Here is a 22,273-nt window from a genome sequence, read left to right on the forward strand (position 1 = left end):
AGTCTCTCGGCCGAATTGCACATTTGGCTTGAATTGTGAGCTTTATTTGGGAATATGTACCTTGAATTGCACACTATATTTTTCTTACCAATTGCACACTATATTTTTCTTAGATTAATCATACAAGACATCTCACCATTAGTATATTCACACGACGACTCAAAATTATTATATTTGCTCAATTGTGTTTCCAAAATACACGTATTGGTTAATGATTTTTCCATTATAAAAATCCAAGTAACGAGAGTCACATTATTTCTTAAAACGCAATTTTTCCCCAAGTTAAGAAATGTAATGCACAAAAATAATATTCGAGCTTTCAAAAATTTACCCGGTTGCCCGTAGGCCTTCCAAACATCATAACACTTGGGATTAAAAACATCGGGGGAAGGTTTGGTTAAAAACGAGTCGGAAACGAGTCCGCGTCGCGCGGACTCGCGGCTGGCCGCACCAGCGGACGCACGGCGGACGCAGGCGTCCGAGCCGCGTCCGCTGGTTCGGCATTTCTCGCCGAAACTGGACGCCCACGGACGCGCAGCGGACGCGCGTCCGTGCCCGCGTCCAGTCTCTCGGCCGAATTGCACATTTGGCTTGAATTGTGAGCTTTATTTGGGAATATGTACCTTGAATTGCACACTATATTTTTCTTAGCCCTTCTTCCATCTCGTTGGGTTGATTGAATTGTGAGTTAAATGCTTAAATATACACTTTTGATATCTGAAAGTGCATGCATGAGCTTTAATTGTAGTGAACCATAAATATACTATCACCATATGCTTATTAATGATGACATCATATCTTGTCATTATTTATTTTTATCCTCATAAGAAATAACGACGAGTCGTGACGATAAATTTTTCGTCATTAAAAGTCTTTCATGATGGTTTTTTTTATTTTTTAGTGACGATTTTACCTCTCACTAATAAAAATTTTTAATTTTTTGTAGTGCTCCAAGTCATTATTAAAGTCTAGTTATAAGTGTTGCACCAAATAACAAGCACTTTAATATTATAACTTGTAACCTAATGTTATAATAATAATTAATAGGAAAACGTTACATTGCATGCATGCCCCATTGGACCGACCATTGAAATTGTTTGATAGCTATTTGGTGGCTGAAGAAACGGGAGCCGCATTTTGATCCTACCACTGTGAAAAGTGAAAACAATGGCAGTTTGGTTAATTTTATAAATAAATAAACTTTATATTAATATTCATATAAAGATACAATTAAGTGAAAACAATGGCAGTTTGGGCGTAGTTGTTGGGTTTTTCGGTGGAATATTATCGGGAAGATGTAATCAAGATGATCCCATAACATGTTAGCATTCCGCTCGATCGGTTGGTGTTGAATAAGGGAAGTCTACATGAGCTGTGGTCGAGATTGATTTAACTAAACCCTTGGTAGATATTAGGGAAAAAAAATTAGAAATATTAGTATGAAAATAATATTTCTGGGAAAATAACAATGAGAAGAACGAAAGGGATAAACGGAAAGGGTTAACACGAGTCGAGCAAAACACTTTTTCAGGGTTAACACGAGTCGAGCAAAACACTTTTTCCTTAAAACCTTATTTGCTACCTCCCAAAAGTGTTTCAGCCTAGGTTTCCCAGGATAAAACGTGTTACGCTGATAGAACCCAACGAACTAGATCTCCTACTTCCACCAACGAATATATATAAGGGTTGAAGATTAAATAGCAATTAACCATGGCATTAATCTGATAATCCGAAGGTGCAAGCGCACACGACTCATTTTGGTATTTGATTTGCACCCCCTGCGTGCGAAAGAGAACCTTTATGCTATACAATTCACTAAACCATAGAAAGGCTCTCGTATAAATAGTGGTGCAAACCTACTTCCCAAATCAATGTGGGATAAAAGCTTACTTCAAAGCTTTCCCACCATTTTTCCAACTCAAATGGGTTGACTTTGAAAACCAATTTCTCATTCACCCATTATCCGTTTTGTGCGTACTATATATCAATTTCTTCGTCTAACTACGAAGAACCCGAATCCACTTTGACCCGACCTAAATCGGAAGTGGACCCCACATATATTTGTACCACAAAATAGCCACTAAAAATACTATTTTATGCTATTTTTTCCAACATGGTTTGAGTGAGAAAACTGATATAGAGGATTGAGTTCGAGGGCCTTCATGTTGTCTGCTTTAGATGCGGATAGGAACGGCCCCTGGGTAGGATCCACGGGGGAACACATGATGACATGAAGTAGTCCAAACAACGCTGATTGAAGGTGGACAAGTGTCAAAGACAACAAGGGAAGGTAAGTTTGTCCCGTGCCCGTGGATGGATGGGCTAGTCGCTGGCCAAAGAGGAATGCAACCATTAATAAAGGGAAACCTGTAAAATAGGGGTATAATATAATGAACCTGTAAAGTGTTATTTAAAGACGGCAAATTATGTTGTGGACCCAGGTTCACCTTGGTCCACCTTGCAAGGTGGACTTGGGTCCAAAACTACGTCGTTTTTGTTTTGTTTTTTTTTTTTTAGTAAACATATTGCTGAATATAAAGTTGTCCAAAAATGTGTGATGTTTCAAAGTGTGAAGGTAGAGTATAGAAATCGTGAATGTAGATTTATGATTGTGTGAATGTCGAGTTGCCCAGAAATGTGTGAATGTGGAGGTTTCAAATTGTGAATATGGAGTATAGAAATCGTGAATGTAGAGTTACGCATGTGTGAATCTGTAATAGAGTTAAGAAATTATAGCAACTTGTAGCCCTGTAATGTGTGAATGTGGAGTTCTCAAGTTGTGAATATGGAGTATAAGACCTGTGAATATAGAGTTTTGAATGTGTGAATGCATAACAGTGGTAATATAGTTACTAAACATATAATCCTGTAATGTATGAATGTGGAGTTTACAAATTGTAAATGTAGAGTATAGTATATATGAATGTAGACCCAGGTCCACCTTGTAAGGTGGACCTGGGTCCACGGCATAACAACCCCTGCGAAACAACAAAAGAAAAAAAAAAACTTTTGTGAATGGGGCTGAATTTAATTTCGTGATTTATTTGATAGTTCTCTATTGGGCTTGTATAAAGGGTCATCATGTAACATGGGCTAAGGCTGTTTAAACCTTGGTCCAGCTTGATTGGGCTTTCAAGATGACATGTGATCTGCCCATGGCCCAAGTCCACATAGTTGAATAATTCAGTTCAAATCAAAAACCTTCTCCAGGGTTTTGCATCCTCACACACACACCCTCTTCACGCGCGCTCGACAATGACGAAGCTTAGGAAGCTGAATCGCCCAACGGGCCATCGACTTTCCATGCTCAGGTTCTTCCATTCACCATTATCTCTTCTCATTTTTGGTCAATTTGTGTTTTTTTTTTCTGGATAATAATTTTTAACTGTTGGGATTTTATCTTCCAGGACGATGGTTTCGCAGTTGGTGAAGCATGAGCGTATAGAGACCACAGTCGCTAAAGTAATCTCATTTTGCTTAATCTTTTCACTTTTTTAATGTAGTTTTAAATTCGCGTACTTGTGATTGGTTTTTTTTATCATCATTGTTAGCTCGTTTCGAAATAATTTGAAGCGATTGACCTCTTAATTAAGTAATTATCTAAGCTTATTATTCTGATCAGTTAGTAATTTATTACCAAGTATTACTTAGGCTTAGTTTGTTGGGAAAAATCCCACTTGCTGTGACAATCAAAATCACAGACCCGACACGGTACACAAATAGGAGATAATACACAATAGCCCAAAAATAAATATGAACACAAGGAACACAAGATTTACGTGGAAAACCCCAAAACTACNCCGGTACCCGTCACCTTCACCTGACCATCATCACCCATTCTGAGCTCTCCAAAGTCACCTGGAGTATATGAAGTGAAAAATTCCTTCCTTGGTGTAACATGGTAGGCTGCACCTGAATCCACAATCCAAGTTGTCTCATGGCATGCAACGTTGATGGCGTTTTCATCACAGGCAACAAGTAAATCTGTTCTAACTGTCGCAACTTGGTTCCCGGTGTCACCATCTTTATTGTCTTGCTTCTTTTCTCTTTTCCACTTGAAGCAATATTTCTTGATGTGTCCTTTCTTACCACAATAATGACATTCAAGATCCTTGTACCTTGACCTTGACTTGCTTCTGCTTTTATCTCTACCCCTCTGACCCTTTTGCTTGTTTCTCCCCCTATCATCTGTAACCAAAATATCTGACTGCGAAGTAGAAGTGTCTTGAGATCTTCTTCTTGCTTCTTCATTCAAGATACCACTCTTTACATATTCCATGGTCACAACACCGTTGGGAGCAGAATTGGTCAATGAAACCCGAAATGTTTCCCATGAATCTGGTAGAGTATTAAGCAACCAGAGACCAAGTACCTCATCCTCAAATTTGATGCCCATACCAGACAATTGATCAAGAACGCCCTGAAAATCATTAACATGATCATTGATCAATGTACCTTCCCTGTATCTTATATTCATCATCTGTTTCAGCAAAAACAATTTGTTATTGCCTGTCTTAGAAGCATACAGGGTCTCAAGTTTATTCCATAGGCTCCTGGCATGTGTCTCATTAATAATGTGGTTTAAAACATTATCTTCAACCCACTGTCGAATATATCCACAAACTTGTTGGTGTTCAAAGTCCCACTCCTCATCTGACATATTTTCAGGCTTTGCACTTGCAAACACAGGTAGATGTAACTTTTTCACAAACAGGAGATCCTTCATTTTGGCTTTCCAAATGTGATAATTTTTACCATTCAATCTCACCATATTACTCGTATTTGCCTCCATGTCAAATATACCAAATTAACAACCGGGCTCTGATACCACTTTGTTGGGAAAAATCCCACTTGCTGTGACAATCAAAATCACAGACCCGACACGGTACACAAATAGGAGATAATACACAATAGCCCAAAAATAAATATGAACACAAGGAACACAAGATTTACGTGGAAAACCCCAAAACTACGGGGAAAAACCACGGGCCACCAACAACAACAATTTCCACTATCACAAATCTCGGGTACAAAGTTTCAGGCTACCACACGAGCCATACATTCACAAATCATCAAATACAACAACTCCTAGGCCAAAACATTCTTATAATATTCACAGGCTAAAAGGAATAATATCTCGTACTCAAAATATTCAATCTCCAAAACTAGGATAAAAATGAATACAAATATTACGAGATTATCCAAAGAGATGCCTGGAATAAATACAAGCTGACCTCAAAGAATTGATTAAGATGAACCCAAGAAGCTTAGGCAAACTCCATGACAAAATGGCACCAAGATGAAGAAGAGAAAATGGTTTCTTCCCTCTGCTGCAGACTGCCGAATGGAATGAGAAGAAAAAATGGGTTTTCTTGCTCTGTTTACTGCCTCATTGTGTGTGTCTCTCTCTACTGGCCGAAAAAGAGAGTGAAAATGGGAAAAAAAATCCCCTCCTCTGCTGCTGCTGCCTCCACAAGCTGCCAAAGTCACATCCTCCTTTTACATTCCACTACATTGTGTTTTTGTTATTTTATTTTATTCTATTGCACATAGGAGGGACCCAACATAGTTAAGCACATCAAAATGTGTGAACATAGGCAAATTTTCAATTTCTTGTTCTTTCTGGATGTTATCTGAATGGGTTGCTGACATCTTGTAAAGCTTTGTAATTATAATTGTTTCTTTCTTGTGCCCTTTTGTAGGCCAAGGAAGTTCGTAGGCTTGCTGATAATATGGTGCAGCTTGGGAAAGAGGTACGCCACTATGCATTGTCTAGTGATTGATTCCTTGATGGTTTTAAGTGTAGTCCTTAGGGTTCCTTCCAATCTATAATCATTTGTTATGTTACTTAATCTTATTGTATTTGAATGGCTTCAGATATAGGAAGATGTAATTGAGGGTGAGGAAATGCACTAGTTATTAAGAACATGTGCTATAACATAGAGTAGTTCCTTAGAGAGGCATACATTTGTTTGTTTGTTTTTTTTTTTTTTTGGTTTTTGTTTTGTTTTTTGTTTTTTAAATAGAGTTTCCATGATGGTCATTCTTCTACTTCTCTAGTTATGAGCTATCAGGAGGGTTGGGGACTTGGGGCCGGTATTACTCTTAGTCCTTTGATTATCCCAGGTAGTTTGTTACTCTAATTCCTGGATTACCATCCTAGGCTCCTAGTAAATTCATTGAACCATTGGTAAAGGCCTAATCTCTAGGAACAGGATACAAACAAACAATTGTTAGGAATATAGCGGAATAATGCGGAAGCGAATAATCGAAAATTGAGAATTATAGAAGTTGAATAATAGGGAATAATATAATAACACGATAAATGAGAATATGGAATAAATATATATATTGAACTCTCAATTGAAATGCAAGAGTAAGAATATAATATATATAATATATATGTTGCCTACGTGAGAAAGAGACAAAAGGGAGAAAGGAATTCAATTGATGAATTGATAAAATTGAGATGCAATTACAAACAAATGAGTGACAACTATTTATACACTAAAGCATGCGAATCTTGCGGCAATTGCAAGGAGATCCTCAATGTTCGGAGATCATGTAAGAATGAGGCAAGCATGCTACGTCGCTAGGTGGATGGTGACATAGTCTCAAAGAAATTTGAGCCATAGATTATTTCTAACAACAATGAATTACTGGTCATGTGAAAATCCAAAAGTATCACTGTAATTCTAACAACTAAACTCTGACCCATAATCTTATCTAGGGGTGGGATTGCTGCATTGATCCCTTTGTGGTTGTTTGGCTCTAATCCAAGTATCCAACTACTGTGGAGGATTACAGATTGGTGGTAAAATAATGCTGGGATTACTGTAAGTCATGGATTATAATTTATTGGTGTGATTGCTGTCATGCTTGGCTTAATGGATTAAGGTGATGATTTCCTAGGGTTGGTTAATAGTCCTGTATTTGGTAAGGCATAAGTATTCGCTGGATTTGGCATTTTTTCTTTAATCAGGTTTGGGCCATACCAGTGTTCCCTCTGGGACCATCTGATCCAGATTGACTTGGATTTAGTGATTTACTAGGCCAAAGTAATCAAAATGAAGAAGGGATTAAGGGGAGTGCCAGCACTGTCCAGTATCCTTCCTAATCCCCTTTAGTCTGTTCCTCCAACCAAACAACACCTCAAGGACTCAAGGTGTAGGTATTTGTATCTGTATGAATCTGAAACCATCTCAAACCTTTGCAGGGAACTCTATGTGCTGCAAGGCGTGCTGCTGGCTTTGTGCGTGGGGATGATGTTCTTCACAAACTATTTACAGAACTGGCCTATAGATACAAGTGAATAAATCTTTTAAATTGTATTCATTTTCATTTTATTTTGCTTTATTTTTGATTGGGTTTGGTCTTTGTGGTTGCATAACATCTTGATGTTTCAACTTGCAGGGACAGAGCTGGTGGATACACTAGGTTGTTAAGAACAAGAATACGTGTTGGTGATGCTGCACCTATGGCCTATATTGAGTGAGATATTTACCTTATTTTGCATTTAGCTCAAGAACCAGTTGGCTTATGTTTATTTTGAATTTAAAATGTAAAGAAAATATATAGCAAAAGTTGCCTTGAAAAAGGCTATACTGTAAATAATTTGGCATTCCTATTAATCTGTACCATACAGTGAGGACATAAATAATTTTTGGGGTCTTGCTTTCATCTTGTTATTTATCTGACAAATTTCTATTTCCCCTTAGCAGATTCATTGATAGGGAAAATGAACTTAGGCAATCAAAACCACCCACTCCACAGCTACCACAAAGACCAGCCATGGATCCCTGGACAAAGTCTCGGCTCAGTAGGCAGTTTGCACCCCCTAAAGAGGAGAAAAGCACCGACTCTGAGAATTGAAATAAGATGCCCTTTGGCTTATGTTTCCTTTCCCTTCTAAGTTCTAATAGAAAAATGAAAAATTTAGAGAAATTCCATGGATAAAGAAGTGAGTGGCATGATGGTGGTTGGGTCCAGAGGGGGTTGCTAACTAACTGTTTGACTACATCTGGTCTACTGCTAGGGCCCAAAAAACTCAAGTTTGATGGCTAACTAACTGTTTCATGGTTGTTTTGTTTGTCTTCTTTTCCCTCTAGAACCAAAAATAAAATAGACAACTACAATATTTTATAGTTAAGAGGATAATATATGCACAGAATATGGTTATGTACAACTCACGATATGGAGACTTTCGTAGCGATGGGTGCAAGGCTTCAACTCACTATCCATTTTTGTACGTCTCAAACAAGCATGCAGTTGCCCAAGTGACAAGTAGATTGCTTATATAGGTTCAATCTTAAGCTCTAATGGCCTTATCTCACCATTTTTTTTATAATTAAAAAAAGTAGATTATAATTTAAATCTTATCTCTTCCCATGTCACTTTGTGGTCTAATAACTGAGCCCTTGACCAAGTATTGGATGGACCATGGACCAAGTGTTCCATGAGTTGCAACATATCTTACAAAGAACGCTATTAAGAAAATAATTAATTTATTTCATGTTTCTATTTTTTTTTAGTATTATAGTCTTCATAATTGTTTTATGATTATTTTTTTTAGTTAACTATTTTTTTTGAGTGACAATGGAGACTACAGTAAGGTAGATCAGCCTAGGTTGTCCATAGCTGAACGATTCAAACCAAGAAGGCTAATAGGCCACTCCCATTGGGAATCGAATTTGTAACATTGTGGTTATCAAGTCAATAGTTTGACAAATTTGGGTGAGGTTGCCCTTGCTTTCATTAATTTGGCAATATAGGAAGTTGTTGTGTTGTATTTTTCATATATACATATCTACATAGAATAAGTTGCATTCATAAACAGATTGAATTGGAGTTTGACTTGGTTAAAATATGATGTTGAGTAGGCATCAGTGCAACTAAATGATGTTATGGACCACTCCACAGGCAGTGTGACAGGAAGCTGGCAAACCAACTTACAGAAATTAAAACTAAACAAGTTGTTAACATGTTAATTGTGTTTTAATATGATATTATAATTTGTACTAACAACACAAAATGATTACATTTTCTCCATTTGGTTTAGGGAAGATAAGACTTATTAATCACAGATTTCACATCATAAACTGCAACTAAAACACATTGTTTTCCTTGACCTAATCCCATCTGCAGTTGCTCCCTTCAATTAAGAAATTAAAGCATCAAAACAATATATTAATCCGGCCTTTTGGGGGAAAAAATCAATTATTTTTTAATATTATAAATTAGTAGTAAGTTTGGTTTTAAGAAATTTTGGAAACACGAATGAATAGTTATACCGTCCAACTGTTTTTTGGCTTTTTTAATTAAGGTTTATTATGCCCTAGTTGTTTGGTCAGTGTCTCAGGGATATACATATATATATATGGAAGTCCTCAAGGACATATTCAGGTCAACTGATCCATTCTCATTATTGCTATTTAAAAAATATTGATTAGAAAAAAGAAAAGGAGAAAATTGTTCTAATAATATTTTGTGAGTAATTAATTATTGGTTAGACAATACATGTCAACACTAAATTTGATACGAATGCTCGAATACTCACCAATTCACCATTTTGGTTATTCATATAATTAAACCAATGATCTCTTAACTTAATAGTAATCACAAAACAAAGAGTTTTTACCGGACTTTATCTTTAAAATCAAAGAGTCAGATTTGTTTAGTATGAAAAATAATTTATATATAAATATTTTTATCTTTATTTCTCCACTTTTTTCATTTCCCAATTGGAGAATGAAGTTGGTGAAATCAAGAAAAAGAAAAGATTAGATGGCATTATAGAGAAAACTAAATGGGTATATTAGTCTCTTATATTTTAGACTAGGGAAAATCACCATTTGGTCTCTCAATTATTTCTCAATTGTCAATGTAGTCCCTAGTTTTCAATTTCAACTAATTTGATTCTCGAATTATTTAAAATTTCGTCAATTAAACCCTTACAAAGGATCAAAATGGTGATTTTCACATTTTAAAAATTTTGTCAATTTGATCATTGAAGGGGGTTTAATTGACAAAATTTTAAATAATTCGAGAATCAAATTAGTTGAAATTAAAAATTAGAGACTACATTGACAATTGAAAAATAATTGAGGCACCAAAACTGTGATTTCTCTTTTAGGGTATGTATTAGTTTCTATTACATATGTGTATTACTAAGGGTGTGTTTAGAAAGCACGAAAATGATTTCTGGAAAATGAGTCATTTTCCAGAAAATATTTTCCTTTCTTGTGTTTGGCTGCAGAACAGAAAGCTGTGTTGGTGTGTTTGGCTCATTTTCCAGAAAATGGGTAGGAAAATGAACAGAATTATATAATTGAATATTTTAATTAATTTGTTTAAATGTAACAACATTTATAACAAATATACAATCCAAAAAATAAAATAATCACAAAAAAATCACAACAAAATAATATCTATCTCATAAAAAAAAATAAAAAAAATAAAAAATAAAAGTGGCCGACTGGTTTCAGATGTCAAATAAAAAAATAAAACTCATAATATCTATCTCATAATAAAAAAAATAAATTATTACTTAAAAACAAAAAGAAAAAGTTGAAGATGTCAAGAAGATGGGATAAAAACAAAAAGAAAAAGTTGAAGATGTCAAGAAGATGGGATGAAGATGAAGAAGTTAAGTTGAAGATGTCAAGAAGATGGGATGAAGATGAAGAAGTTAATGCATTTAGGAGGCCTAAAGAGATGGAAGAAGCAAAGGAGAAGGAAGAAGCAAACTTTGGAAAATGACTTCCCCCAAAAAAGGGGAAGTCATTTTCCATAAAATTGGGCTTATTTTCCATTGACCAAGAAGTTCATTTCCATTGACTCTATTTTCCCCCTTCTTCCCAAACACCAAAAACCCGAAAAATGATTTCCAGAAATCATTTTCCGGGTTTCCAAACACACCCTAAGTGTAATTTTAGCTTGAGATATTATTACATTGGATTTTATTTATTGTAAAGAGGAAAAGAAAAAAGAATCATATATACAAACTAAGTGGATTAAGCAAGCTTAAGTGTATGCACACACAAAAGAACCAAAATAATAATAATAATAATGGGAATAAAAAGGATGGGATGGGGTGAGACGGGTAGCTAGAGGGCATGGCTAGAGTGAAAAAAAACAAAAAATTGATTAAGTGAGTTGAGAGGAAAAAAAGCAGATAAACATTGGCATCTTTTTCTATATTCTTGGAAGTTGTCAAAGTGGAATATTTGAAGCAAAGAAGTTGGTGAAAATACAGACATCTCACATCAAACACAAACACAAAAATATACAACACTTAAGCATATAAATATATAAATAAATAAATTTAGAATTTAATATTTAAGAATTGTGCGAGAAGTTACAATAGTGTCTGTCTATATTGGATTGAGTCTCCTCCTCCAATCCATTATGTGCATACAAATTAAAGCTAGCCTTTGTGTTTTGTTCAAAGCAAAGGGTTGTGACTTGTGAGCATCTGTCCCTCTCCTCACTCCCCTGCCCAGATTAAAAGAAAGGTGAATTCTCTTTAGTTTGATCCAATTTTATTTCATGCAAGCAATATATATGATTGCTGCTTTTAATTCTACTCCTTTTATATTTCCCATCTTTATGACACCATCTTTTCTATAATGGAAACTCTGATCTCATCTCTGATCTTGTACTGTTTCATTTGGATGTATGTGCATTTCATCACTTCTCTTCATTCTCATTTTCATTTCTCTGATCTTCTTCAATTCTGTTGAAGCTCTATCATATCCCATGTTTGTTTCATCCATCACAACCTGATCACCGGACCCAATTTGATCATAATCTCATGGAGGCTAGAGCGAGATCACTGTGAGTTCTTTCTTGCTCATAATATAGCCTGTTTCCTTATATTTTCATGAATAACAAATTAAAGCTAGCAGCTAGATGCATATAGGAAAGTGACAGTAGATGATGCAGAAAGTTTAATTAAAGTACAAGGAAGTTGAAGTAGTTAGTTGCATCTTTTTCCCTTGATAAATCTTGAGAAATGATCGATCGAGCATTTTGAATTGGTAGGTGAGGATTAGAACATACAGAAAATGGGATTAGCTAGCTAGCTAGAGATTAAATATAATGGTTTTGAACTCTTCCAAGATTAGGTACAACAGATCAACTAAATTGCATATTTTAAAATTTTTCTGGTAATCTGATCATGGTGTTTGACTTTGAAAACTTTAATAAAACTGATACAAATATATATGTGTGTGTTTCAGAGAAGATGCATATAAAAGAAAGCTAAAGAAAATCAAAGTTATGGAAGTGATGAAGAAGCCTTTCCAATTCCCATTTCCATTTCCAAAAAAGACAGCAAAGTTCAAGCTCCTTGCCTTAAAACTAGTGCTAGTTTGTATTGTAATTGCCACCTTCTTTATGGTTATCTCCTCACCAGTCGTCTGTCGCCACAACCATTATGCAACCCATACTGTTTCTCGGTACGATACATACTGCAGTCTCATTTTATATGTGTGTGTTCAATTTCTCAGTGGGTACGTAGTGTATATATAATAATGCAGGGCTGAACTTGTGAACGTACAGGTGGATTTGGGGTTTATCAGATCCTAGATATGTATCGAATTTAGACATTGATTGGAGTGAAATCTCTAGAGTTGTTGAGAAGTTGCCAGAAAAAGAGAAGCTGCAAGGAGTTGGGCTTCTCAACTTCAACAAGACTGAAATCAGGAAATGGAAAGAGGCAATTCCTGGAGCAAATCACATGGCTCTGCAGATAGACTATGCAGACCGTAATGTGACTTGGGATTCGTTGTATCCCGAGTGGATTGATGAGGAGCAAGACGATGAAGTTCCCAGCTGCCCTTCACTGCCGAAGCTCCAAGTGCCAAGGAAACGAGTTGATCTCATTGCAGTTAAGCTCCCATGCAGAAATGAAGGGAACTGGTCCAGAGATGTAGCCAGGCTGCACTTGCAGCTTGCGGCTGCTCATTTAGCTGCTTCTGCTAAAGGCAATCGCGCTGTGCATTTGATTTTTGTCACCAATTGCTTCCCCATTCCTAACCTTTTCACTTGCAAGCACCTCGTTGTGCGCCAAGGCAATGTTTGGTTGTACACACCAGATTTGAATGCTCTCAGGGAAAAACTCCAGCTCCCTGTAGGATCCTGTGAACTTGCTCTCCCATTTGGTGCCACAGGTCTGCTCTGCTAAAGTTTCCCCTTTTCTTCATTCATACCGTTTTAATTTCCACATTCAAAAATAAGAGAGACATATAGGGTTTGTTAGATCAAATAGGTAGGTGCTAGACTTGATCCTTTACCAGCCTCCACCCAACAATATCTTAGCCACCAATTGTTGGACTTAGCTCATTACCGGCCTCTTAGCACATGTCAATCTAAACTGACAGTCAATAATTCCCCCTCAGCTCCTAGCACTTGTCAGTCTTAACTACCGACTCTTATACCGCTCGTTAGACTAGGTCAAAAGTTAGAGTTTGTAGTGAAGATGCAGTTTTATTTTCTTATGCTGCTATCACATTTTCGATAGACAGGTGCTGAACTTGTCCTTTATTGGCTTCTGCCCAACAATCTCCCTAGTCACCAATTGTTGAACTTGGCTTATTATCGTCCTTCGCCCAACAGGTTATAAAGACCAGACATAAGTTAAGCTAGCTAATTGATTGAATTTAATATATATATATTTTTTTAGTGTGGCATGGTTTGTCCATGTCCATTATAGCAGCTGAGTTGAGTAAAAGTGAACGTATTTGAATATTTATATGCATATGCAGAAGTTGAGGAATCAGCAAGGCATCCGAAGCGCGAGGCCTATGCGACAATCCTACATTCAGCTCACATCTATGTGTGTGGAGCCATAGCTGCAGCGCAGAGCATCCGTTTGGCAGGATCCACCCGGGACCTGGTGATTCTTGTGGACGAAACCATTAGTGAGTATCACAGAAGTGGACTTGAAACTGCAGGGTGGAAAGTGAGGACAATCCAGAGAATAAGGAACCCCAAAGCAGAGAAAGATGCATACAACGAGTGGAATTACAGCAAGTTCAGATTGTGGCAGCTCACAGACTACGACAAGATCATCTTCATCGACGCCGATCTGCTTATCCTAAGAAACATAGACATCTTGTTTCAGATGCCAGAGATCTCCGCCACAGGGAACAATGGCACGCTGTTCAACTCTGGGGTGATGGTAATCGAGCCATCAAACTGCACATTCAACCTCCTCATGAATCACATCAACGAGTTCGAGTCCTACAACGGCGGAGATCAAGGCTACTTAAACGAGGTGTTCACGTGGTGGCACCGGGTGCCTAAGCACATGAATTTCCTCAAGAATTTCTGGGTGGGCGACACTGAAGAGATCAAACGCAAGAAAACGCGGCTCTTTGCCGCCGACCCTCCCATCCTCTACGTCCTCCACTACCTGGGAAACAAACCCTGGCTCTGCTACCGCGACTACGACTGCAACTGGAATGTGGACATCCTCCAGGAGTTCGCGAGCGACGTGGCGCACCAGAGGTGGTGGCGCGTGCATGACACCATGACGGAGGAGCTGCAGCAGATGTGTCTTCTCAGGTCGAAGCAGAAGGCGCAGTTGGAGTGGGATAGGAGGCAGGCGGAGGCGGGGAAGTACGCGGATGGGCACTGGAAAATCAAGATTCGTGATCGGCGGCAGAAGAAGTGCACAGACAGGCTGTGCAACTGGAAGAGTATGTTACGCCACTGGGGAGAAAAGAATTGGACGGATAATCCTTACTTCCACCCTTCGCCGCCTCTTTTACACCCACGGAAAAACAAGACACCAAAACTTTCTGCTTTGTGAATACAATACAATACATGTTAATTCTGTCTGTCTGGTTTTGTTCCCTTGTTTCACAATTTTAAGTTTGTACGTTCTTGCACCAATGTTCATCACACTTTCCGAGAGATTTAGCTTTAAATATATATATATATATATATATATATATATATATATATATATCTAATATAAAATAGCCATAACAAGAGCAGTAAATGCACTTAGGCCACAATTCCCGCCCAAACAAAAACGTTGCCGTTTTGGTGGTAGAAAAAATGCCGCTCGAATTAGCATACTTAGGGGAGTTAATGCACTGGCTGTCTAACTAAGAAAGGTAACAACGTTAATTAATTTTTTTTTAAAAGTGTTTTAAAAAAGGTAACGACGCCATGATTAGAGTTAATGGGGAAATCGAATTGTTTACAACGATTCGGCAAACGAGGACTCTTCATTTATATAGCACCGGGAATGAAAAAACAATTATTCAGCGTGTAGAAGTCTGTCAGTTTCAAACTTAAGAGTTGTGATTTGGGATCACAATATATATTACAAGCGCAGAATCACTCTCAACATCCAAAATTCAGATCCATTTGCATTTAACTTCAGTCCAATATGGGGATGTATTCTCTGGCTACCGGATTGTCTACCTTCAACAATAGGAGTGCAATAAAGGTTAGAGTAATTCGTAGCTACGTGGTACTGGAAAAGAAAGGCTCTGCTGACCTAAAGAGTCAAGAATTGGTCTTACACGACCCAGAGGTATGTGTTCTTGGCTTTTAATCTGTATTGCTATTTTTGCTTCTTAATCTGCATAGATTAGAATTAGCCATATTAGTCATACGTATGTACTGCAGAAATAATATTACATACATTCTCTGTTGCAAATATTAATAACCATATAATTGATAGGGAAATGTCATTCATGCAACTATACCAGCAAAAATTGTTCCAAAGTTTAGCAAGGGTTTTGTAGAAGGCAAAGTGTATGCTATCAAGAACTTTTACGTTGTTTCGAACTGGCATACCTACAAGACCAGCATGAACGAGTATATGATGCAATTGAATCATGAAACTATTTACAAATAGTTGAGGTCAGAGAATTTCCCTTGGTTAATGTACAGATTGAGGCCTTTTGATAGTTTGAAAGGTAATTCAGAATTAAATGAGAAAGAGCTCATTGGTAAGATTTCTAACCTATCAATATTCTTTTTAGTTCATTCTCATTACTCATGGCAGGCTGTTAGGTCTATATTTTTTTTCAGTCAAGTTATTTCAAATTTTCTGAATTATATATTTTTTTTCAGTCAAGTTATTTCAAATTTTCTGAATTATTTAATAGATATCATTGGTCGGGTTGTTGAAGTCTATGAACCTCAAGAAAAAAAGATTGGTGGAAATAATGCTAGGCTCATAGCTCAAGAAAAAAAGATTGGTGGAAATAATGCTAGGCTCATAGACTTTGTGCTTGAGGATGCCCAGTAAGTATAAAACTATTGATGATAATGCTATATTATTTACAAANATTTTCTGAATTATTTAATAGATATCATTGGTCGGGTTGTTGAAGTCTATGAACCTCAAGAAAAAAAGATTGGTGGAAATAATGCTAGGCTCATAGACTTTGTGCTTGAGGATGCCCAGTAAGTATAAAACTATTGATGATAATGCTATATTATTTACAAAAAAAACTTATTTCTGTGTTTAAACAAACAGTGGCCAGAAGTTAACCTGCACGTTTTGGGACGACCACGTTTCGAAGATTCAGCATTTATATGAAGCTCCTTCCAAAGATCCTGTGATAGTTCTCATACAATTCTGTCGGATAAAAAGAGGGCTCAGAGGTTAGTCAAATCTGCATTTACAATTCTGCAGTAAGCATTCTGAATGAATTAATTCCTCAATTCATTTTTTGTTGCATTTTCTGTCAGATGGTGAGGTCAAGATCTGCTCATCTTATGATGTAACTCAAGTGCTTTTCAATCTGGAATATCCAGAATTTATCAACTTCAGGGACAGGTATGTGTATGTTATACATTTAATTTCTGCATTCTGTTTCTCTTTACATGTACTCAACTTCATTGTTTCTACTATATTTGAATTTCAGTCTTACGGACATAGGATATCAAACACCTATGAGAAGTATAGCATCTCTATCCAGTTTTAGTTTTACCAACACTATGGATGAATCCAGCAGTAACTCTATGGAACTAACCACCATAAAGGAGATCTATGACAATGATAAGGTAATAAAACATTCTAAATTACCTTTGTAGGATATTTTTCATCTACATCCAGTCTAATTCATAACTGTGTCAATGCAGTATGGAGATTTTTGGGTGGCCGCAAGGATATCGGGTGTTGTTAATCCGACTGAATGGTTTTATAGCTCCTGTAGGAAGCCGGGATGCTACAAAAAACTTAAAATTTCTGAAGGAGTCAATAAATGTTTCAAGTGTTTTCAGACTTGGGAAACTGGGATTTTAAGGTATAAGATTACACTACGAGTTGTTGACCTGAAGGGTAATGCTTCATTTTTAATGTGGGATAGGGAGTGCCAGGAGTTGATAGGAATGCCAGCAACAGAGCTATATGAAAAGAGTAATAAGGTAAGTTATTTGTTTTTAATTTTTGAATATCTACTCAATTTATTATAACTAATTCTCACTAATTGTGGCCTTCATTTATTTTCAGAACAATCAGCCATTAAAGCAGATCACAGAGTTGGCAGGCAAGACTTTGCTGTTTCAGATTACAGCAAAGTCAGATCACACAGCCTACCGTAACACTCTATTTCCCGTGCTGAGGATAAACAATGACCCACAGATTCTCAACGAACATTGCAGTCAACTGCTGAAACTAGAAGATAATGCTTGCAACTCTAACATGCAAATCAGTCTGGATGATGATGATTTTTTGGAGGTATGGATGAATCCATTATTTTCTAATCTCTAAATAAACGCTCTCACATTACATATAAAAAGTTTACATGTACTTACATTGAATTTGCATTTTAGGGTTTTTTAAGTGATGAAGCTGAAAGTCCCATAGCAAGTATTCCTCATGTAGCTGTTGGTGATTCAACTGAGGGACCTGTCAAGAGGTGCTTGCTGGATTAGTTTTCATCAACACAGAGTGGCAAGAAGCAGAAAGAGATTCAAGAAATCAAAGTGAAGTTAGAGAAAATAGATTGAATGCATTTACTGACAAGTGCTGAGAAACTGAGAAAAACTTTTATATGCTCAAGGGTTTTGATACTGGGCAGTGGTTTTGTAATTTTAATTCTGTACTAAGTTGTGTCCTTTTTTGGCAGATGGGTACTGTATTCCTAACACTATTGCACTCGGGAAATCATTTCTCAGATTCACTTATTAAATCTTAGTACAGTGTTAGGAACTTTTACTTTGACATTATAGATATTATGCATAGTATTATGTTGTTCTGTTTGCAGGTATCTAGCAAGCTAGAGGACTGGAGGAAAATAGTATGGATATCTTAAAGATTGCATCCAAGGAATTAGGTTTTTATACATTACAGAGTTTTATCAAGGATATTATAGTTTAGGCAGTTTTTATTCTGTTTGTATTAGTATGGTAATCAAGCTTTTCTTTAGTGGTGAACTCCCAAGGATGGTTGTACAACTGTAATGAAAAAATAGTTTTCTGTAAACATTTTTTTTTTTACATACGTATATATGAAAAATTCTAATGAAGGAAATTTTTTCATTCATTTTGGGTCCACTCATGCAACCAACACTAACCCTGCATGTGTCCTATTCTCATATTAAAACAAAACTTATAATAACTTAAAATACTCCAATAAATTAGATATAAATTAATGTCAGCGACTTATCTCTGAGCTCATATGAACTCAGCTGCTTATCTTCTAAACCAGCTTATGGAAGATGTTCCTGCATCAAAGAAAAAAACTTCTGTGAATCAAAATGTGGGATTAAGTAAATGGTCCATTATACTAAATTGCCTGCTACACTTAAGGAGCACAAAGGATTAAGTAATGAACTAAACTTTGTTCTCTTTTATAAATACTTTTAAAGAGAACTTTGAAGTTCATTAAAACAATATTTTAATCACTAACAGTTTCAGACTTAGAATGATACTTAGTTGCAATAACTGGAAAACTTATAACGAACTTGCAATACTTTACAGCCTTACTTAGACCAAGATCCAGTATTGCGAGTTCCTTAATGTATAGAAAAATATTTCATAATAAAACTTGGTGCCGTTGTACATAATTTTGCAAAATAAAATGCAACCTATTACTTCAAGCTTTTGCAGCACCTCTTTACCTTCACATCTTGGCTGTGAACCAAAGGAACCAATGGTATTCTTACAGTCTTGCAAGAATTAAATCATGATCTTGCACTCCATATATAAGTTTCTATACTCTGGCAACTCACCCTGCAGACTATGGTTCAAGACAGGGTAGATATGACTCCAAACAACATTAAACTCTAAGTTAATACTAACTCTCAATTGGAAAATACAACACATGCAGTGGCAGAAACAATACACGTTCATGCCAAAACTAAGCCTTCAGGTTTTGCCAAAACTGTAATTAGACTTGCAAAGAGGGGTAGTGGCAGAAACAACCAAACAAAAAACCCCAAAAAAATTACTACCAAATGGCTATTTGCCAAATCTACACATGTCGATTTTTGGTAAAACGGGACAAGCACCTGAGCTAATTGCATCCAGTGTAGACTTTTTCTCATTTTGTCATTGTATAATATTTGAGTTAGTACTCAAACATTAAAACAAAAAACAGCAAATCAGTATTCGCTACTCATTAGGCATCAGAATGTAATTTCATCATCTGCCAAACCTACATTATACATATTAGTCACAACAAGAAAAATCAAATAATAATCATACATAAAAACTGATAGTACTTACTCTAAATAAACAGATGATATACATTGAGAGATTTACCATTTATAGGAAGTTTTGCCAAATGATTTTTAATATTGATCTAGCAACATTAATTACTTTAGAGACTCTTAGTATTCCAACAGTCTAATAGATACCAGAAATTACATAAAGGCTACCAAAACAATCATTATTATTCTCACAGGATTATCAACCAGCAATATAAAAACCCTAAACCTTGAAATCAAATTTTACACACACAGCTACAATTGATGAATGCAAATAATGAAGCAACTTACCAAGTCAGCTCTCATTGGCAGTAAAAGGAAACACCCTCAGCCTATAATACCAGGTACGCATTGAGTATTCTTCAGTATTAACATTTTCTGCTCAGTGCTTTGCAGAAGCTCATTACTTATAACACTGTAGCTTTATATTCATCTCTAATGGGTCCAAAAACAACAGAATACTCATAGTTTCACGAAGATTAGTATCCAATAACAACAGATTTGACTAATAAATACAGAATGTATACAGAAATTGACCTCCCTCTACACATAAACAAAATCATTGCTGAATAAGTTAATCTGTTGAAACGACACACACAGCACAGTCTTGAAACCAAAAACCCTAGACCCAATTTCTATCGATGTTGGGTAACACTTCCTAAAATTAATTCAGATAACAACCAGATTCATTTCGATTTTTTACCTAAAATCGACGCTCAAATAGAGTACCTAAATCCAGATTATAGCGGATATAGGGTTTAACAAACACTTACCAAAATCATTCAGTTGAACCAAAGTAGATCCAAAAACAATGGGTTGTAATTCTCGGAGCATTAGGAAATAGCAGAGGATGAAAATCGAGAGTGAGATAGCGATAGTAAGATACCGTGGTCGCAGGCCCTTAGAATTAATGAATCACTTTGTTGCTATTTGGAGCACAGAACTGAGGTAAGCTGGGTGAAGACAACACCAGGCTTTCCTTTTCGCTATCTCACTCTCATTTGCTTAGTACACGTATCTCTCTTGCAAAGAGAATACGTGTATTTAGCAGGTGAAACCCCTGTTTTTTATTTTTTTTTCATTTTTATATTACATTTATTTTGTTTTACTTTTTTGCTATTTATATGTACACAAGAATTTTATATATTTTTCCAGAAATATATATATTGATGGAAATGAAAAATTATATTTGCGATGTTAAAATGAATGTTGCGGCAACTGATATTTGGATTCCGTTAGATAGCAAGCCTAGCAATTTAAGACTTTAAATCAATTCAGACTTCATTAAAATGCCGGCTTTTCAATATTACTAAATTCTTTTTTAATTGTAATCTTTTTTTGTGCTTTACAGATAAAGAGAACGCGTCATGCATAGAGTTCAGTAATAATCGTACTCCTAAACATGGAAATGGGTCGCAATTTCCTGATCCCTATGTTTTTGGTGTATTTGAAAATTCAATCAATTCACCATTGAGCATTATAACTCATAGTAAGTATTCATAAACGTCGATGCATAAACATATTATACCCGTCATATTTTAAAACATTTCATATTCACAGGTGGTCAACTAATTAAATCGAGTATTAGTTGCAACAAGAACCAGTCTCAAAGTGTTATATCAAATGAAGGTATAAAACTAATCTAATATTACCCATTTGCATGTTATTAAAATATTTATTTGATCTTTTTTCTATTAAATAGTCTAATGCTTTTTGTTTCAATAATGTCAACTTGAGATGTGGTGACTGAACACAAATTATATCGTTTTCAGTATGTCTCATGCTTGGAATTTGTTTTTTCTCAGCGGCTACAACTTTAGTTCAACGATTAAAAGTTAGAGGACCATTAAATGATGTAACACCCCAATTTTCACCACTTGGATTTATTACGAAATCCCTAATAATACAATACATTGCGGAAGCGTCTAACCAGCAGAAAACTGGGTGTTACCGCCACGCTTAGGTATCTCTCCTATACCCAAATGCTAAGGCTAAACTTACAACATCGAATGACCACGTCAATGTTCCAACTTAATACATATGGAAATAATTCTTCCAGGGTGTCTATTCTAGGATAGAGTAGTCTTCAACCTCGACTCCCATCCTATTCCGAGCTCATCGGCCACAGGGGCCCACGCTAGACCCACGCTAGTAAAGGACACAATGAAGTGTAGTTAGCGCGACGGCTAAGTAAGGACATCCATTGTCACTCAAAAGTAAACAAAGGTTTTTTAAAAACAACAATTAATAATAAATAGGGTAAGAATAACGTTGCCCAACAGTCGCAGTCTACCTGCAATTATTCTAACAACAAGCAATACCACATTATATAAGTAACTTCGGCACATAACACGGCCATTAATTCACACGTGAGAACACAACACCCATATTACTGTTCGATACACTCGACAGTTAGTTCTCACAACTCCACTCAGCGAATAGACTTCGCTCTGCAGTATGAATCAATCATACAAAATCTCACACATCACTCAGCGAATAGACTTCGCTCTGCAGTATGAATCAATCATACAAAATCTCACCATTCACTCAGCGAATAGACTTCGCTCTGCAGTATAGATTAATCATACAGA

At 36.2% G+C, this 22,273-nt stretch overlaps 3 protein-coding genes across 4 annotated transcripts; all 3 read left to right on the forward strand.

Moving 5' to 3' along the window:
* Positions 1 to 3,202: 3,202 nt before the first annotated feature.
* Positions 3,203 to 8,236, forward strand: LOC116011980 (50S ribosomal protein L17-like). 2 transcript variants are annotated; one of them, XM_031251433.1, is made up of 6 exons: positions 3,203 to 3,311; positions 3,408 to 3,462; positions 5,703 to 5,753; positions 7,217 to 7,308; positions 7,414 to 7,491; positions 7,719 to 8,236. In XM_031251433.1, exons 1-6 carry the CDS (start codon positions 3,256 to 3,258, stop codon positions 7,870 to 7,872), a joined length of 486 nt encoding a protein of 161 aa, XP_031107293.1. In that variant the 5' UTR covers positions 3,203 to 3,255; the 3' UTR covers positions 7,873 to 8,236. The 2 variants fall into 2 exon arrangements, with proteins under 2 accessions (XP_031107293.1, XP_031107294.1); XM_031251434.1 differs by having other exon boundaries at positions 7,722 to 8,236.
* A 3,130-nt stretch (positions 8,237 to 11,366) lies between these two features.
* Positions 11,367 to 14,919, forward strand: LOC116011825 (UDP-glucuronate:xylan alpha-glucuronosyltransferase 1-like). Its single transcript, XM_031251242.1, has 5 exons — positions 11,367 to 11,513; positions 11,744 to 11,835; positions 12,240 to 12,458; positions 12,562 to 13,172; positions 13,767 to 14,919. The coding sequence occupies exons 2-5, from the start codon at positions 11,813 to 11,815 to the stop codon at positions 14,813 to 14,815; spliced, it is 1,902 nt and encodes a 633-aa protein (XP_031107102.1). The 5' UTR covers positions 11,367 to 11,513; positions 11,744 to 11,812; the 3' UTR covers positions 14,816 to 14,919.
* Positions 14,920 to 15,403: 484 nt separating this feature from the next.
* On the forward strand, positions 15,404 to 18,287 carry LOC116012924. Its single transcript, XM_031252592.1, has 12 exons — positions 15,404 to 15,550; positions 15,701 to 15,837; positions 15,913 to 15,971; positions 16,131 to 16,269; positions 16,505 to 16,632; positions 16,720 to 16,807; positions 16,896 to 17,034; positions 17,113 to 17,397; positions 17,483 to 17,710; positions 17,806 to 17,891; positions 18,102 to 18,105; positions 18,240 to 18,287. Exons 1-12 carry the CDS (start codon positions 15,404 to 15,406, stop codon positions 18,285 to 18,287), a joined length of 1,488 nt encoding a protein of 495 aa, XP_031108452.1.
* The last annotated feature ends 3,986 nt before the right edge of the window (positions 18,288 to 22,273 follow it).

This window comes from Ipomoea triloba, chromosome 3 (assembly GCF_003576645.1).
Source record: "Ipomoea triloba cultivar NCNSP0323 chromosome 3, ASM357664v1".
NCBI classification, from domain to species: domain Eukaryota; kingdom Viridiplantae; phylum Streptophyta; class Magnoliopsida; order Solanales; family Convolvulaceae; genus Ipomoea; species Ipomoea triloba.

What these genes read in the sequence shown, in the direction of transcription:
- LOC116011980 (XM_031251433.1), top strand. Translation starts at nt 3,256, where the DNA reads ATGACGAAGCTTAGGAAGCTGAATCGCCCAACGGGCCATCGACTTTCC. An exon ending in TAGAGACCACAGTCGCTAAA is followed by an intron (nt 3,463 to 5,702) that starts GTAATCTCATTT and finishes GCCCTTTTGTAG; the next exon opens with GCCAAGGAAGTTCGTAGGCT. An exon ending in GCACCTATGGCCTATATTGA is followed by an intron (nt 7,492 to 7,718) that starts GTGAGATATTTA and finishes ATTTCCCCTTAG; the next exon opens with CAGATTCATTGATAGGGAAA.
- LOC116011825 (XM_031251242.1), top strand. Translation starts at nt 11,813, where the DNA reads ATGGAGGCTAGAGCGAGATCACT. An exon ending in GAGGCTAGAGCGAGATCACT is followed by an intron (nt 11,836 to 12,239) that starts GTGAGTTCTTTC and finishes TGTGTGTTTCAG; the next exon opens with AGAAGATGCATATAAAAGAA. An exon ending in GCAACCCATACTGTTTCTCG is followed by an intron (nt 12,459 to 12,561) that starts GTACGATACATA and finishes GTGAACGTACAG; the next exon opens with GTGGATTTGGGGTTTATCAG.
- LOC116012924 (XM_031252592.1), top strand. Translation starts at nt 15,404, where the DNA reads ATGGGGATGTATTCTCTGGCTACCGGATTGTCTACCTTCAACAATAGG. An exon ending in TACAAGACCAGCATGAACGA is followed by an intron (nt 15,838 to 15,912) that starts GTATATGATGCA and finishes GTTAATGTACAG; the next exon opens with ATTGAGGCCTTTTGATAGTT. An exon ending in GATAAAAAGAGGGCTCAGAG is followed by an intron (nt 16,633 to 16,719) that starts GTTAGTCAAATC and finishes ATTTTCTGTCAG; the next exon opens with ATGGTGAGGTCAAGATCTGC.